This window comes from Python bivittatus, unplaced genomic scaffold (assembly GCF_059951505.1).
Source record: "Python bivittatus isolate LINGU-HERP-01145 unplaced genomic scaffold, Pbiv_v1 ctg000220_np1212, whole genome shotgun sequence".
Classification (NCBI taxonomy): domain Eukaryota; kingdom Metazoa; phylum Chordata; class Lepidosauria; order Squamata; family Pythonidae; genus Python; species Python bivittatus.
The window spans coordinates 23,467,545-23,484,481 of NW_028277048.1; the positions used below are offsets into that span (position 1 = coordinate 23,467,545).

Below are 16,937 nucleotides of genomic sequence, written 5' to 3' on the forward strand. Positions count from 1 at the left end.
CTCTCTCAGCCCGGCCTCCCTCATAGGGTTGTGGGGATGAGGAAAAGCAGGAAGAGGGAGTACTATGTATGCCACCTTAAGCTCCTGAGAAAAGGTAGGATATAAATCTAGTAATAAAAGGGCATCATACATTTTATATATTTTGCAGATGAGTAGGCTTGAGTAATCACATCAGCCTCTCTTCTTTACCCAGTGATTCTATAGCAATTCAGATTATGTGGAACAATCCCACACTTAATTGAGAATCTGCTTAACTCTCCTATAGGAGCAAAAAAAGGTTGATGCTGGCTCGCATTTCAGTCATTCCTTCCACATTTGAATGGGGCAGATATGCCCATCCCCAGCAGCTACTTCCAAAGTGGATGACACCTAGAAAGTTCATTGGAGGAGGGACAAAATACAAGGCTTCCTTCATGAAGTCAAGATATGTTGAGGAGCAATCACTATCACCATATGGAATTCAAATCCTGGATCAGCAGGAAGGTCTTCAGGCAATTGCCAACTCTGACCCGGCCTTCTCCAGCCTGTTGCTTCCACCTCACCCCCCCCAAATCGGTGGACTGCCCTACCCATCACCTTTACATAGTATGGCTGCATGATAATTGGGGGGGTGGGATTTATAGACCAACCTATCTGAAAGGCTCTGGGTGGTCAAAAGCAGTTTATTTTGTCTCAAAAATGTATTTCTTTTGTAAGTGAAGTGGGTTTGGACTAGAAGGTAGGCCTTCTTAGTGGTAGTTCCCCACATTGTGGGAACACACAGGCCCTGGAGGCGCAGCTGGCTTTTTCCTTCTCTTCTTCAGCAACTTCTTTAAAATCACCAAGTTTCAGCAGTCTTTATGAGAATTATGGGTTGTTGTTTTTGTTGTTATTATTATCATTATTATTTTATGTGTGCTGGATTGATTATTGTTTTGTTTAAAATATTCTGTGTTTGCTTTGCTCATGTACACAGCCCAGCCAGTCAGATTAGGTTGTCTATAAATTTGTAAAATTAATAAAGACGATTACATCCCCTTTTTAATGTAAGGCGTCCATCTTCAAACTTTGCTACCTTATGGCTATTCAAGTAATCCTACTTTGACCTATTGAAGAATCTCTGCAGGGAAAGGGTTTTGTCTTGATTGCTAGAAAGACTGAAATGAATCCAAGAAGCTTCAACAGTTTTAGAAATACCAAGATGGGAAATGGACATAGAAATGACATAGAAGAGTATTTTCTTGAATCCAAAGTCAATTGATGTTTTCAAGAAAGTCTCCATTATTTACAATGGGATGTGACTTATTAACAAACTATTTGAGGGTGACCAGAAAGTGAGAGCAGCAGCTAAAACAGGAAAAAAGTGTACACAATTAAACAATTGGGAATTACTGAAATTGTGTGAATCCTTTCATATTACATGTATTGCAACCTGAGTAACTGGAGAAAACCAAGTAATTGGATCTGCAGTTCATAAAAAGAAAGCCTTACTGGGTTTATACAATTTTATACCAGGCACCATGAAATCTGAGGCAACTACTGAGCAATACTTTTTGGAGAAATGAAGGTGGTTTAAAAGAGAAATTGCTGCCCAGCTGAGCTTGTTTTTTCCTTCAAGAACCTGCAAAACCTATTTGATCCCAAAACACCTTGAGAGATGGGGTGGGTGCCAAAGTTTGTACATCATGGAAAATTTCAAATCATTTCTCAATGTTTTTTTTAAATTGTCTCCAACCTGATTCTGTGCAAATAGTCCACTGAGACTATTTTGCTTTTCTGACACAAGAATGTAGCCAGCTGTGCTTAGAAATCACTGACCTATTGCCAATCCATCTGTGAAATTGTGTACCCCATCCCCAAGAATAACCATCCAAGCGATGTCAGCTATCCCAGCTCTGAGGGTTCCAGCTGGGCTGTGGGAGTGACCATGGTGATGTATCTCTTCTGTTTGCTTCTCCAAGCTTGTCCCGTGGCCTTCGGAGTTGTGAATTTGGATGGAGCAGTCCTGGGCTTCATCGTACACATTTCCAGTGTCCTCTTCTGGCACTCTCAAACTCTGAAATTCAGCGCCTGGAGAGTCTAGACCATATACAAAAAGAAAAAGAGCTATTTAACTTGCCCCGTTGACATCAAGTCTTAGGATCTTGGAATGTGTGACCAGGCAAGAACCTAGGAAACTGAGAACGTGCCAAACAATACACATTCTCTAGAGTTACCCCCCAAAACGCAGGGCCATAACCTTGAAACAGCAGTTTGGCCTGGTTCTTAACCTTATTCAGTTTGAGATGCAATGGCACTGAGGTTGCAAGGAAACATGTTAGACTGTTGGCCCACCTAGTAGCCCCATTAGGACCTAGAGAGACCAAGAAAAAGGCTCTCTTTCCTACACAAGTCAGATGCATGCCATTTTGCTGGTGAAGAACAATGCACTTGATGGCAATGGACAATTTCAGAGAGCTTGGGCCAGGCCCTACAGCAGAGGCTGCCTGTCCTCCATCATTTACCTCCATTCCCTAGTCGCCCTGCCTGCAATAGCACTTCCCACTAGCGAATGAAAATGGCCCTTTACAGTTACTGGATGCATTCCAAACTAATGTCTGTTCATTCATGGAATTTGGGAAACATAGTTCCTATAACTGTCTGGCTTTGATAACATTGTGTTAGAGACCCAATTTTAATTTTTCTCCCAGTTCTAAATATATTTAACATTGTCCCTCGCAGCAAGCCTCTGAATTAACAGCTTAACTTCTAGAAACTTCCTCAAACTCAACTTTATCTAAAACTAGCAAGTTCTTCTCCATTATATCATGTCAGCTAGACGTAGAACTGAATCACAATTCTGATGGGACAACTAGTAAAGCTGCTGATGCTAGATACTAACCACTGAGACAGTTTTCCTATCTGTCCAATACCTGAGCAGAAGTAGGGAGAAAGAGAGGCCTTAGAAAACAGCTTCTACTCCAGTGCATACTTTTATATATTTAAAATCCAGTTATTCAAGTGGACTCAAGTGTGTATAATCATTCAGCCAAGGCACATAAATTCCTTTGAAACCAGGTTTCAAGGAGACACACAAAAACTTTCCTGCTAAAATAGAATGCAAAACATACCAAAATGCTAATATGAATTTGAAGTACTGAGTAATTCACAACTCACCTTGAGATGTCCTCTCTACATCATTCTCATCCACCTTAGTAGGAGATTGCTTAGGTTGCTTTCCAGCAGCGCCCTTCTGTCAAAGAAAAGCAAAACTGATGAGCATGTTGGGGATTTGAACCCCACCCTAATGATGCTAGGGAATTTGGTCTGCTTAGAGTGGTGGCTGTAGAATAACGTGGCCACATTTACAGAGATTGTGTGTTATCTCATAAGACATTAGCATATAATACATCTTTTTGCTTATTTGGCTCAGATTAGGCAAATGTGTGTGAATAACACGTGTCTTTCCCTGCCCCAGGGAGTGTTATAATCTAGTGCACCTCTTACCCTCTTTGCACGGACTTGGTTGAGTGTTCCCATGAGATTCTCAATGAGGAAGAGAAAGTAGATGCCTCCTAGCACACAGAGACCCTTCAGAATGCCATCTTCTTCTGAGGACAGCAAGCCATGGGAACTCGCCTGTGCCTGTGCCTGAATAAAAACAATTGAACTGAAGGGAGAATTCAGAACAGAAATTAGTCCTCTTAAACCACCTTAAGAAAGGACTGGAGAGATCGGAGCAAAAATCCCCAACTGCCACCACATTTGCTCTCTGTGGAAACATGATAGGAGTTCAACTCTACTGTGTGGTTCTGGCATCATTTTGAGCACATTCACCTGGGAGCAAGTCCCACTGAGCTTAATAATGGTATTAATTATGAGAAATTCTATTTATATGAAATTGACTAAAAGGGAGGCAAACTGGCAAGAACTGAGGAGCATACACTGGGTGAACCTTGGCAGGTACCTCATAAACAACAACAGGATCTAAGAAGACAAAATACTCATGTGAACTGATGTGAAGGGCAGAAACTCAGTGCCTTAGGTGGGTTTCTCTGCACAAGGTTAAGGTGGTTGGGTGGTATCTGTGGGCAACTGAACCACAAAAGGAAGAAAGAGGGGTGGTACATACATGTGGCCAGAGGTGCAGCAATGCGTCCCCACACAGTGTCCCCACAGCCAACGCCACCAGAAAAGTGAGGAGGAACTGGAAGATTTCTCGACTGAGTAGGGGCACCAAGACGATGGCCAGTGCTGAGGGCACGCTGGTCAGGGTGATAGCCAAAAATCCCCAGCCCAGGCCTGTGGAAAGCACAGAAAGTGAGAGAAGTAGAAAGCACAGCTCTAAAACTAGCAAGTTGCAGGCTTACAGGGTGAAGGTCCTATTATCTCAGGGAGCCCTCTACACGAATCCCAAGGATGGAAGGACTAGAATGCTTTCTTTCTACAGATTGTGATGAGTAGTTTCCTCACAAAACAATAATGAAGGCACAAATAATTCTATCTCTTTTTAAAATAACATCTAGAAAATAGGTTGGAGGCAGGAGATATGAGGAAAAGTCAGCCAGTTTGGTAAAAGAAAAGCTGGATCAAGAGGCAACAAATAAAGACTCAGGCAAATTGAAGCTTGACCATGATGTTATAAGACATTTTCACAGCTTATTTAATTAGGATTTTCTGAGGAACAATTTGAGTTACTTTGAAGGGAGGGCATGGAATATTGTTTTACATATTGTAAATAAGTATACAGCATTGTGGGTTTGCAAAAGAATGTAGAATTCCTTACAAACTTATGGAGAGAAAAGTAAAAGAAGGAAAGAACTGAAAGAAGAAGGGAAGCAATGCTGAAGGTCTGAGGGAGCTGTGGTCTGTGGAAGGGAGGGAGAAGGAGGAGCACAAAACTAACATTACAGTGTGTGAATATATATATATGCCCTAGGAAGGAGGCCATGGCAAACCACTTCCGAAACAATTGCCTTGAAAACTGCAAGGACTCATCCAAGCAGTCACTGCAGAGTCGGTAACGACTGAGCGCAGATAAAATATATATATATATATATATATATATATATATATATATATATATATATATGTATGTATGTATGTATGTATGTATATGTATATGTATATGTATATGTATATGTATATGTATATGTATATGTATATGTATATGTATATAAAAGCAAATTTGCCCTTCTGCAATTTCCACCCAAATAGTTGTTCAAACTTATAATGTACTGACATTTTGTTTCTTTTTCCATTAAGAAATACCATCTTTATGAGGTTATGAAACTGCCGCACCCTTCCCAGCACCCAATTTACCATTTGCCACATCCAGGATCTTCAACTACTCCTTCTGATAAATTAAGGGTAGAAGTGGAAGTAGAAAGCCAACTGCTCCCATGCCCACCCCCAACTACAAACAACAAACACCCCCCGCTCAAAATCATGCCATCAAAATCCATTGATTGTGGCACCCAAAATAGGTGCCACAGTTTGGGAGTCCTTGAGTCTGGACTTAAGAAACATTTTGCTTGAGAATGGCAGGAGGGCTTACCATTCCAGAGGGAGCTCCCAGCCATGTCGAAAGTCACATCGTCCAAGTGCTGGATGCAAACACGGCTATCGATCTGGTACAGCAAGGCTGGGCACAGCAGGGTGAACTGCTCCGGGGTGATCTTCGAGACGGTGTTCAGGCCAAAATTGACAAGCAGTTGAGACACATTGAGGCACTGGAGAAAGAAGAACAAGTTCTGGGCTGTTTATAATAGGAATGAATAATGGGGCTAACCTGGGCTCGGCCCTCCAACCAGGGGGGAACGGGCCTCCGTTGCAATTGTCCATGATCCATTTCTTTGGGATACTCCTGGGCAGCTCTAAAACAAGTGGAAAACTGTTGCCACACTTGGGAGGGGAATTACAGTCACGAAAATGGGCAGGATGGGAAATCAGAAATACGTTGTATTTTCTCTGGGAGATACAAAGAAATACAGTGAACCAAAAAGCAGAGAATATAGAACTAGCTTTCCTGAAAAGCAGAAGTAGGATATTGCACCAGTTGTACAACATTGCTTTTTCTGTGTGAGTGTGTTTGGGCCTGTATGTGACTATATGGATGCCCACATATTTTAATAGCAGCTATTTTTACAGTATGGCTTTTGAAAACAGATGACAGGTTGCATTGGTTCACGTCAGTCCCTGCTGACCGTCTCCTTTTGGGGATCACTGGTTGTAACCGAACTGCTGCCTGCTGCCAGTCATTAGCCTGAAGGCCAGATGCAGCCTGAAGGCCCTGTGTAGGTTGCCCACCCACAGTTCAACTGTGAGTGCAGCACTGAGTGCCCCACTTCAAGCACAGACGCTACGGGTTCTTTCCAAATGGAACATCTGGCCAGTCGGTATAAACAAAGGATCTCAGTTCATTTTTTCCACCTTTCAGACCATGGAATACAATTTGTAAGCCAGACAAGCTCTCCCCCACCACCCGCCACACCTGCTTATTCAGAATAGCTTGACTACCTCCCTACCAGCCCAATCCATTCAATACACTTCCTCCAGTAAGGCAGGGAATCTGGAGAATGACTCCAGCGCATTTCCCTCTTACTGTCAGGCCTAGCCCAAGGAACTCCAGAAGACCATGCAGATTCAGTCCAGCAATGTTTATTAGCTACGACCTCTAGCAAGACTCTTCCCAGACTGAAACTTAGTTCCCACAGTCAGCCAGTGAAAACAGAGTCAATTCCTCAGGGAGGTGCCAGCCTCATCCTCTTCCTCGCCCCTCAGGAGACGAAAGAGCACGTTTCCCTCCCTGAGTCTGGCCTTCATAATTCCATTCCATCACACTTACATCTTCATGCAGGTGATTGAAGACCGAGTGATCCAAGGCAATGACTCCCTCCAGAAGGCTTAGCTTAGAACGGGAAGGCACGAAGGCGCTTTCTTCTTTCCCCTTGCCGGAGTGCTCTGGCCCTTGTCCAGAGCTGGGCTTGAGGACGTGGCTGACCCCATGGAGGGCAGGAGATACTGGGGCACGGATTGTGTGGTCCAGCGGAGAGAATCCTGGGCTGAAGGAAATGTGACATAGTTATCATCTCAATGGGGCAAGACTGCATTTCACTGAAACGTTAAGGAACCGTTTGGACACCGTACGGCTGACTAAATCTCACTGAGAAGAAGAAGAAGAAAGAAGAGAAACAGAACTAAATAACATAAGGCTGCAGGTTTGAGGATGATTATTATTTTCAATGTATACCCCGCTTTTACTCCAGGAATTTATCATGGTGTACATAGCTCTCCCTCCTTCTATTTTTCTCCACAACAACCCTGTGAGGTAGGTTGGACTAAGAGTCAGCTTCTGTGCCTGAGGATGGGATTTGAACCTGGGATGCCTAGTCCCAAAGCGTAATCCGTACATTGCATTCCTTTCATGACATTTTTTAATTATTAGTGTAAAATCTAATCAAACAATATATAGGTAGTCCTCGTTTAGACTGCTGTACAGCAACCATTCGCAGTTATGATGGTGATGAAAAAGTAACTTTGCGACCAATCCTCACATTTATGACCTTCGCAGGTCTGTAAAGCAAAGGAAAGCTGAAGTGAGATTGTAGGCACAGTTGCAGTTTCACTTAGTGACTGCTTCACTTAAAGACCAAGTCGCTGGTCCCAATTGTGGTTGCTAAACAAGGACTACCTGTATCTTTTCTGAATTTATCTATCTCCTCCCAATTTAATGTTAGCCCAAATTGTTTAAATTGATGGCCAACAGAGACGAGCTGCTTCTTCTCTTCTTTTCCTCTTGCAATGGTTGAAGCAAGCCTGTTACTGCTAGGTCTCAGCTTCTTGCAACACAAAATATTTCAACTGCTCCATTTCAGCAGGTTGCTTGGTTCAGCAAGATCAGAACACTGAGGCTAGCAATATGTTTATTTTCCTTGGGCTTAGATGCTGTGCAAGATGTTAGCTGCCGGTCAAGAACATAACAAATACAACGCTTTAATTCATTCATTCTTCAATGGAAATATGTGCTGGCAATTTTCCATTGTGTACAGACGGAAGTATCTTTCCCTTAAGCTGCAGAATCAGGGTTGGCAATTTGTCACAGACCTCCCTTGGCTCTTGCCAGGTGGGTCTCTGCCCCACCTGACTTTAACATTTTTTTCAGATTCTTTCCTTCAGGATAAATAAACCAGAACCAATAATAATCTTAAAAATAAAGAACCATAGCATCAGCTTGATTTATCTCTGGGCTCCACAGAGGTCCTAGAGGTATTCTTAGCAAACAAACACATTCCAGGGTTACACCCGGATGCTTTGTATGGAAGTACATCCAGTCTGCCCAGAACTAAAAGGCAAAGGTACCCTAAAATCCTCTGGAAGGGCCGCAGGGTGGGGAAGACCCTCCCCTGTTTACCTTCCAATAAATGGATCCTTTGTGACTGGCCACGCCCACCTTGGCAGCTACTTTGTGAATGGGCAAGCCCTCCCCAGTGCAGCCATTTTGTAAGGTTGCTCGCTGTGCGCTTTCAGTCTTCAGAATGGGCCCACCTGGAGGGGGTGACACTCTCCGCTTGAGTCTTGGCCCTGGGCTCTGTCTTGCTCAGGTGGTCCAGCGCCGAGTGGGAGTGCAAGTGCTTGTTCTCTTGGACCTCCAGGATGTCCAGATGGGAGACATGACCGTGGCCCAGCTCCTCGTGCTCAATCTCTACCACCTGCACCTTCCCCAGCCCCAAGCTTAGCAGGAGGCGGGTCAGACCCTCGAAGGACAAGGTGCCGTTCTCGCCATACTGCCGAAACAACTGCTGCAAGTAGTAACCCTGCTCTTGGGTGGCGTCTTCGGGCAGAGCCCCAGCAGCTCTGCCAGCCAGCAAGTCAAGCGGCCCTGCCTGGGCAAGACGGCATATGCCCTGCAGAGAGAGCCAGGCCACCCAGAATCTGGCCAGATGGAATCTCAGGGTCTGCTGGTCCATCAACAAGGGCCTGCATTGAAAGGAAAAAGCCCAGAGGTAGAATCCCAGCCTAGAGCAGGAAGAGACTCTTACCCTGGAAGAGAACCCGATCCTGATTTGCCAACACCTGTTAGGACAGGGAAGTCCTTGCCATGACTGGGCACAAGAGGAGAACTTGCAAATCTACCTCCTGTCCTCTTCTCAACCAGTGCAGTAGGAGACGCCGTCTAAGCATCGGTTCTTGACGGAACGCCTTGAGGGATCTTAAAGGATTTGGGCTTGCACAACAAACAACTTTATTATTTCCTCATGTTCAGATCCATGTTTGCGTGCAACTAAATCTTGATAATTATTTATTTATTCGTCTATTAAACATTTTTCAATACTGCCACAATCAAAATTAATCTCCTATATTTCCATAGGAAATATACATGCATGCACACCTGCGTGTGCGTGCATGCCCACACACACACATGTGCATGCATGCACGCATACATACATATATATATATATATATATATATATATATATATATATATATAAATACAAAAATAAAAACACAATGCACTGTACCTCAGTAAAATGAGGACAACATCAAGTCAAATCAAATCAGGGGAAGGTTCTCCGAAACAGCTCGGTCTTCAAGAGCTTCTAAAAGACCAGCAAAAAGGGAGCCAGTCTGATGTCTGCAGCGAGGCTGCTCCACAGGGTTGGTGCTGCAACAGAAAAGCCGCACTTTCTTGCCCTTCACCCCCAGTGTGGGATTTGCAGAGTTTCTCCTCGGTATATTTAACTGGTTGGGCCAAAACTAGCTGGAGAAGGTGGTCCTGAAAATATCCTGGCACTAAGCCATGAAGGACTTTTTAGGTCAAACCTAGCACCTTAAATTGGACCTGGAATTGGCAAGCCGTGCAGGGTCTGCAAAACTGGTGTTGGTAGTTTGCACAAAATAGCACGACAATGAGAAATGTAGAAGAGAGAACAGAATGAAAACAGCGTTTCACTTTTTACATCATTTTTCTTTTCCACACCACACATATTCAGGGTGGTCATATGAGCTGAGCTACGCTTACACTTCTGTGTAATATTTAGTTAATCTGCAGCTGGGCAACCTGCAGCCTGCATGATTCCTAGAGTGCTCCACCCCACAAGATCAGGTTGCTGAAATTTGGTTTACGAACCTCAGTAGGATCACCTTCGCAGACCAGGTTAAGCCAAAAGGAAACTAATAACATTACGGCTTTGTGCGGTACAAGAATCCACACATTGGATTGCAAAGCCAAAGCAGGGGTAAAGACTGATTTTTAAGTGGAGCCTTTTCTTCATTAGTCAATTTCTTAGCTACAATTTAAGCAAAATAATTAATGAGGCAGTATTCCCCACAAGCCCTGGTCATCTCCCTGACCCAGAGGTTTCATGAGTCCTCCAGAAAGCAGCTGCAAAGTTGTACAAGCAAACATAAATACGGCTGAAGCAAATATTTAAAGAACATAATTGAAGTACCTGACCCTCTCAGGAAGCTCCAGCTAGAATAAAATTTGGAATTGCTGTCCAGCCTTCAACCGTTTTGAACGTCTGAGTAATGGAGCTCCAGATCGGATGCTTGTGGATTATGTCAAGTCTTGGTTGGTGCCTGGTTTTCTCCAGCTGCACTGAACACCCAGTCAGACAGCAGCTCCAGCGCAAATAATAATAATATCGGATTTTAAGAGACAGCAGCACTTTTCAGACTTTTTAATTGGAGCAGTTTTGCTTTCATCTGGGTTTAGATCTGCCTGGGCGATGGGTGGACTATATTGTAGCAGAGTAGGTGGGCCTGCTGGGCATTGGCCCCTCCTTCTGTAAAACAACAGGTGGGAATTGGGGGCATTAGAGGATTTTTGGACTTTTCCCAGAAATGTGGGGAGATAAGTAGGAACAAACACCTTGTTTTGGGACCTGGGGCTGACAAGGAGGGGGAAAAGAGTTGAGTAATTGGTCAAAATGTAAATATGCGTCTCTTTCCATGTGTACAGCTACCCCTTCGGTCTTTGCAAGAGATACAGGGCTCACTGACCGCTAGGGAGAGCTGCCTGCCTTCACCCGATGGGCCCCGGATGTGCTAAGTCAGGACACATGGGTGCAGGGCCAGTGGGGATTCACGTGGCGGATAGCAGGTTAGAAAAGTGAGGAAGCCATCTACATCCATTTCCAAAGGCAGTTTGTATAAAATAAAAGTGGATGGGCTGCTCATACGATAGCCGATTGCGGCTGAGGCTGTTTACCTATTTCCCCTTTTCAAACACTCATGGAAGCTGCCAGTTCGGTTGAAGGGTTAGGGTGGATGAACGAAAGCATTTCTTTGTGCAATCACTTCATCAAACTCACTGCTTGGAGGTGACTGTTTTAACAGGGATGAGATAAATTGATTATGGAGAAATGTATTAACTGCTATGGACCAGAGTAACTTAATAGAGCCTCTAGCTTCACAGCCACTCTACCTCTAAATACTAGTTGCTTCCTTTGAAGGCAAATGATGCAAAGTAACCTCTAGTTTTCATTTGTTGCTTGCAAGCTTTCTGGAAGCATCTGGCTAATTACAATTTATGATGGACCAGATGGAAATTTGCTCTGATCCAGACAGGCTCGCTGTGTATTCTTATGCCTAAGGCAGTGTTTCTCAACTTTAAGATGTACAGACTTCAACTCCCAGAATTCCCAAAGTCCATACATCTTAAAGTTGCTGAGATTGAGAAACACTGCTTTAAGGCATGGGAAATTGCCTCCCACCAACTACTGGTAATCTGCGATTCCCATCAAGCTGGTTGGGAGATGGATAAAGATGATGATGGGAGCTGTAGTCCAAAACCATTTGGAAGGCTGCAAGGCCCCTTGCATTCTAAGGTGTCTGTATGGAGTCAGACAGTGACTGTTAAAAGGGTGGGAATATTCCTTGTTTCTAGTCTTGCAAACCAAGTTGGTTTATCTGGAGGAGTTAATGGTTCACCTGCACCCAGTCACTCAAAAATTAAGACAGCTTTGTCCTTTGCCAAACAGGATGTATTAAAGGTCAGTTCTTGGTTGCAGAAGTATGTTTTTGTAAAGGCTTGGAAACTGGGAACAAGCAAATCCATTTCTTCTGTTTGTTTGGCAACCAACATTTGCCCCATTTCTAGCATTCTGGCATCAATAGGAATAAAAGTCACCAACTGAAAAGATGTTGACATTTTGTTGCAAGCCTTCTAATGCTGCAACGAGAAAGCCCCACACAGAGGGGTCTCCAGGTGAAACTGAATGTTATATTGAAATATAGCCCCTTATCAAAATACTAAACTCAGATCTTGAGAACTGGAATGAGAACACCCCTTGCCAGTAGTAATGGCAGGGCTGACTACTGCTTCCTCTTTATTTCAAAACAAATGTCATTATTTCTGAAAATACTGGTGGGGTTAAAAAGAGAACATGTTTGCCTATCTTTATTTTTCAAACTGAAAATTCTGATGCTCAGGCCCTTTCAGCATTACATGAACCCTTTTTCTCCCACGCTCACCCTCACAAAGAGATTTCAATCCTTCACCTTATTATAAATTCAGATCTACGGATTTATCTATTTATTTATTTATTAGCTTTTTATCCCACCTTTATTATTTTGGTGGTGTTCATGCCACACCCTTTTCCATGATTAACTGAATGAACCCACTTGACTGGATTTGCATGACCCAGTTTTGCACCACAGGCTAGGGCTAAAATATGCTTGGCTAGGTTTTGGTTCTCTGAGTGTTGTGGGAAGACCACCTTTGAATTGACAACCTTGACAGTCTCAGATTCATCATTCATTTCTGTCGTGCCTTGCACAGTTCTAGACATGCAAAACTAAGGCCACATCCTTCTTCAGGAGCCAGCTTGGTGTGGTGGTTAAGACACCAGGCTAGAAACTGGGCGACGTGAGTTCTAATCCTGCCTCAGGCACACCGCCAGCTGGGTGACTTTGGGCCAGTCTCCCTCCCTCAGCCCTAGGAAGGAGCCAAGGGCAAGCCACTTCTGAAAAGCCTTGCTCAGGCAGTCGCCAGGAGTCAACAATGACTTGAAGGCACCCCCCCCCCCAAAAAAAGAAATCCTTCCAGGCCCCAAATCTCTACTGCAGGGAAAGCGCCAACCCAAAGCTGTGCTGTTTCTGCTGTGTTGATCTTCCTGCTATGTTGGGCCTTCAAAGCAGTTGATCCAGTTGCCTTTCTTTGTTTAAGTCCCTAACTTTCTTGACCCAAACCCTTTCCCTTCATATCTACAGGTCAGACAGCAATTCAACCAGTAACGCTTCAGCTGCTGAATTTCAGTCTGCTTCACAGTTGTCAAAGGCTAAGGAGTCCTGTCAAAAAGAAGGCAGCAGTCCCAACAGTGACTTGGCTACGCAGGGATTCAAAACCTTACCTATTTTGAATTAAGCACAGTAATGGATTTCAAAATAAATCTTGTACTTTCTAATTTTTCTCCTGAAAAAGAAAAGGAAACAAACTTCCTTTTGTAGCAATGGTGGGGAATTTGTGACACCCAGATGATGATGTTGGTGATTAATACTATCAATTAGATTTATAGCCTACCTTTAGTGCAGGAGCTCACAGTGGCATACGTAACACTTCCTTCTATTTTTCCCCAGGACAACCCCCCTGTGAGGTAGCTTGGGCTGAGGGAATGACTGAACTACAAATTCACCACACTGCTGTTGTGTTGAGGGGTACTCTGAGTTAAAATGCAAGAGCGTTCTGAAGGCCCACCGGTTCCTCATTCTTCCTTTGCCACACGAACGGTCTTCTTTCCTGATGTTTAGGTAGGTTGAGATATCATAGGACCCACTGGAGCTCATGAAAAAAGCCATGTAATTTGAAAATTCACTCACCCATTACTTTACCGAATGTGTAGGAATGAGGAACCTGAGGATCTCCAGTTACTGTATGACAAGGTTCCTCAACCTCAGAAACTTTAAGATGGGTGGACTTCAATTCCCAGAATTCCCCAGCCAGCCATGCTGGCTGGGGAATTCTGGGAGTTGAAGTCCACCCATCTTAAAGTTGCTGAAGTTGAGGAACCCTGCTGTATGAGACTTTCCGTGCCTTTGGTTCTTGTTGGCTGAAGCTGAAGATGCGGGAAACCAACAATAACTGGTGACCCACAAATATCTCTCTCCCGCAAGCCAACCATTTAAAAATCCAGAGAATAACAAAACTAAAGATTTTTCCTCTCAAGGGATATTATTAAATCAATATTTCTTTCTGGGGGAAGATCAAAGCTAAACTGCAGTCCTCAAACATGGTTTCCTAAGAAAACCATTAAATAAAAAGTAAATACCCCAAAGTTACATCATCAAGCAGGATACATCCATTTTCCTCTATGTCTCCTTTCTTGTTTCTTTCTTTCTTTTATTGTCCCTGTCTTTCTTCATATCTGGTTTCTGACATAGAGGTAGACTGGTTTGTTTTTTAGCCAATGCGAGTACAAATATTTCAGTGATATTTCAATGCACACCATCATGATGATGATCATCATCATCATCATTACATTTTTATCCCGTCTTTTTTTTAAAAAATTGGTCAACTCAAGGAGGCAAACATACCCAATACTCCTGCCTCCTATTTTCCCCACAACGACAACCCTCTGGGGTGGGGTGGGGTGGGCTGAAAGAGAGTGACTGGCCCAAAGTCACCCAGCTGATTTTCACACTTAAGCGAGGCCTAGAACTCACAGTCTCCTGGTTTCCAGGTCAGCACCTTAATCACTACATTAATTACCTATTATACAAAGCTATAGCCCTGGGAAAAGAAAGCATTGCGTAGTATCAAAAGATACAATTGAAAAGTTTTTAGCATGTGAAGTCAGAAAGAAGGAATGGGGCTATAGTACTAAAGACAGCCACTGGGGATCCCCGAAGACCTGCTCAGGGGTCCATGAAATCAAAATTATTTGCTAGATATTGAAGATATTTGCAAAGTTTGAAAACGTCGTCACTCTTCTCCTTATTCACTTTATTTGTTAAAAAATAGAGGGCTTTTTCATGAAAATATATTTTATTCATGTTAATATCTAATGGGTTTAATGTTATGTTTACATGATTCAATAAATAGATATGCCTCAAAGGCATCAATTTTAATTTTTAATATGGTAAATATCTATACATGTAACTGATTCAAACAAAAGCTATCTCGGGGTCCTCCATAATTTTTAAAAGTGGGAAGAGGGTCCTGAGAGCAAAATGTTTAAGAAACACTGTTCTAAGCAGACACATATAGGATTATTCAGAAGCCTTTGTTTATATCAGGAGCACAGGGCCAGGTTATTCAAGTTCCTACATTTTTTTCCTGTCTGCAGGGAGGACTAGAAAGCACCTGGGAACTCCTAGCCTGCAAATGCCAGCTCTTAGCAATGTTCTCAGCCCGCAGTACAGTAAATAGCATTGAACACAAATCTTTAAAAAGGGAAGCCAACAGCTGTTGGAAACACAGAGTAACTCCTGGAGACTTTTGGCATGTCTGTTAGAGCAAACAAGCCTTGTACACGCTGAGGAAGCTGATGCATCATCGTGCAGTAACTGATCTCGAGCCTCACTTGGAAGAGATGTACTGCACTGCTGTGCTCTTATTATTGTGGGCTGTAGTATGTTAAGGAAACCCAGATTTCATACGGGTGGTGTGCTTTCTTGCATTATTTGCAGGACATCAATTATATGGGGGAACTCTGTGCCTGCAGCAGACCCTGTATTTTTGAACTAGTTGGGGGGCAATGTAAGTGGCTGTGCCAACAAGGAGGATGGTAGGCAACTCTCTGGCTGCCTGCCCCATTCTGTCTGCAAGTCTGTTCTGTCCCTCCTCCCCTCACTTTGCAACGTGATTTTAAGACCAGAGCAGAAATATCACTTGGAGAAGCAATAGTAAATGCAAAAGCACAAGGGGCAGAATGGCTCAGAGTTCCCATTCAACCTTTTCCTCCTCCACTTTAAATCCCCCATCCCATATAACAGAAATTCATGATAGTCATCCTATCAGCAGCAAGTCCTTAACGATTCACATATACACAATCACGTTCGCTTGGTGACTGCAAAAATCAAGCAACAGCTGATATACTTCCCGCTGTTTTCTATACAACGATTAGGTAAAAAGTTCCCCCTGTATGCTACAGCTAGACAAGACTGATTAGAACAGTCAGCAAATGTAAGGGGTGCTGCTGGAAAGAATGATAAACGAGGGTTGGGGAGGCTGGGGGGTCTTCCAGAGCCACCAAGTCTTCTGCTGGAAGCTTAATGGACGCAAAGAACGTGGGTCTTCCATGAGATCCTTAGGAGCTGTCAATCCTGTTATATTCGGAGGGGAACACATCTACCTAGATGTTCTATCCCTTGTAGAACGTCTTGTAGATGGAACGGAAATCCCAGGGACCTTGAATACATTCTTAGGGGGCGATCCAGAGAAAGAACACTGTCTACAGCTGGCAGAAATGTCCAGGAGAGTTACCTTAGCTGCTTCAGCCTCTTTCTTGGGCATCTGGGAATGGCAGGGGTTGCCGCTTCCAGGGCTTGAAGGGCTGTCTGTCCATCTGTCTGCCTGACACCTGGAAGGGTTAAAGGGCGCTCTGGCTCCGCCCAAACACTGCTCGATGAACCTGGGAGCGCCAACTCAGAGGCAGGCAGCTGAGGAGAACCAGGGAGGAGCATGGAAATCAAAGGGTTACCTGGGACTTGATAGCTGCAGCCGAGAGAAAGAAGATATGGGGTTGCCACATTTCTTTTTCCCAACTTTTCTCCTTCTACATTAAAAGCAACCAATCGTGGATTAAAATGTCCTGGGCACAGAAGAGATATAAAATGATGGCCATCTTCTCCCTACTTCAAAGGATATTAAAAGCAGGGCAGCATGAAGAGGAACTAACACACCCTTAATACACACTCAGCATTTTCACGCCTCACTTTGAGCCAAAGGCAGTTTAGTGGCACACCTATCCACCCAGGTTTTCCAATGGCTTTGGTCCCAGGACAGGGGCAGGAAACCTGTGACTCTCCAGATGTTG

The 16,937-nt window shown here is 43.8% G+C and overlaps 1 protein-coding gene across 3 annotated transcripts in view; it reads right to left on the reverse strand.

Moving 5' to 3' along the window:
- SLC39A5 (solute carrier family 39 member 5) overlaps positions 1-16,490 on the reverse strand; it is a 21,121-nt gene extending 4,631 nt beyond the window's left edge. The window contains exons 1-10 of one of the 3 annotated variants that reach the window (XM_025165164.2): positions 16,385-16,473; positions 10,410-10,745; positions 9,480-9,622; positions 8,506-8,937; positions 6,806-7,022; positions 5,516-5,690; positions 4,091-4,260; positions 3,466-3,609; positions 3,136-3,211; positions 1,798-2,058 (exon numbers count right to left, since the gene is read on the reverse strand). In XM_025165164.2, coding sequence (XP_025020932.1) covers positions 1,798-2,058; positions 3,136-3,211; positions 3,466-3,609; positions 4,091-4,260; positions 5,516-5,690; positions 6,806-7,022; positions 8,506-8,927 — 1,465 coding nt within the window. In that variant the 5' untranslated portion in view covers positions 8,928-8,937; positions 9,480-9,622; positions 10,410-10,745; positions 16,385-16,473. Of the gene's footprint in view, positions 1-1,797; positions 2,059-3,135; positions 3,212-3,465; positions 3,610-4,090; positions 4,261-5,515; positions 5,691-6,805; positions 7,023-8,505; positions 8,938-9,479; positions 9,623-10,409; positions 10,746-16,384 lie in introns of all 3 variants that reach the window. The other 2 variants (XM_025165163.2, XM_015887675.3) reach the window with 2 other exon arrangements.
- Between the last annotated feature and the right edge of the window lie 447 nt (positions 16,491-16,937).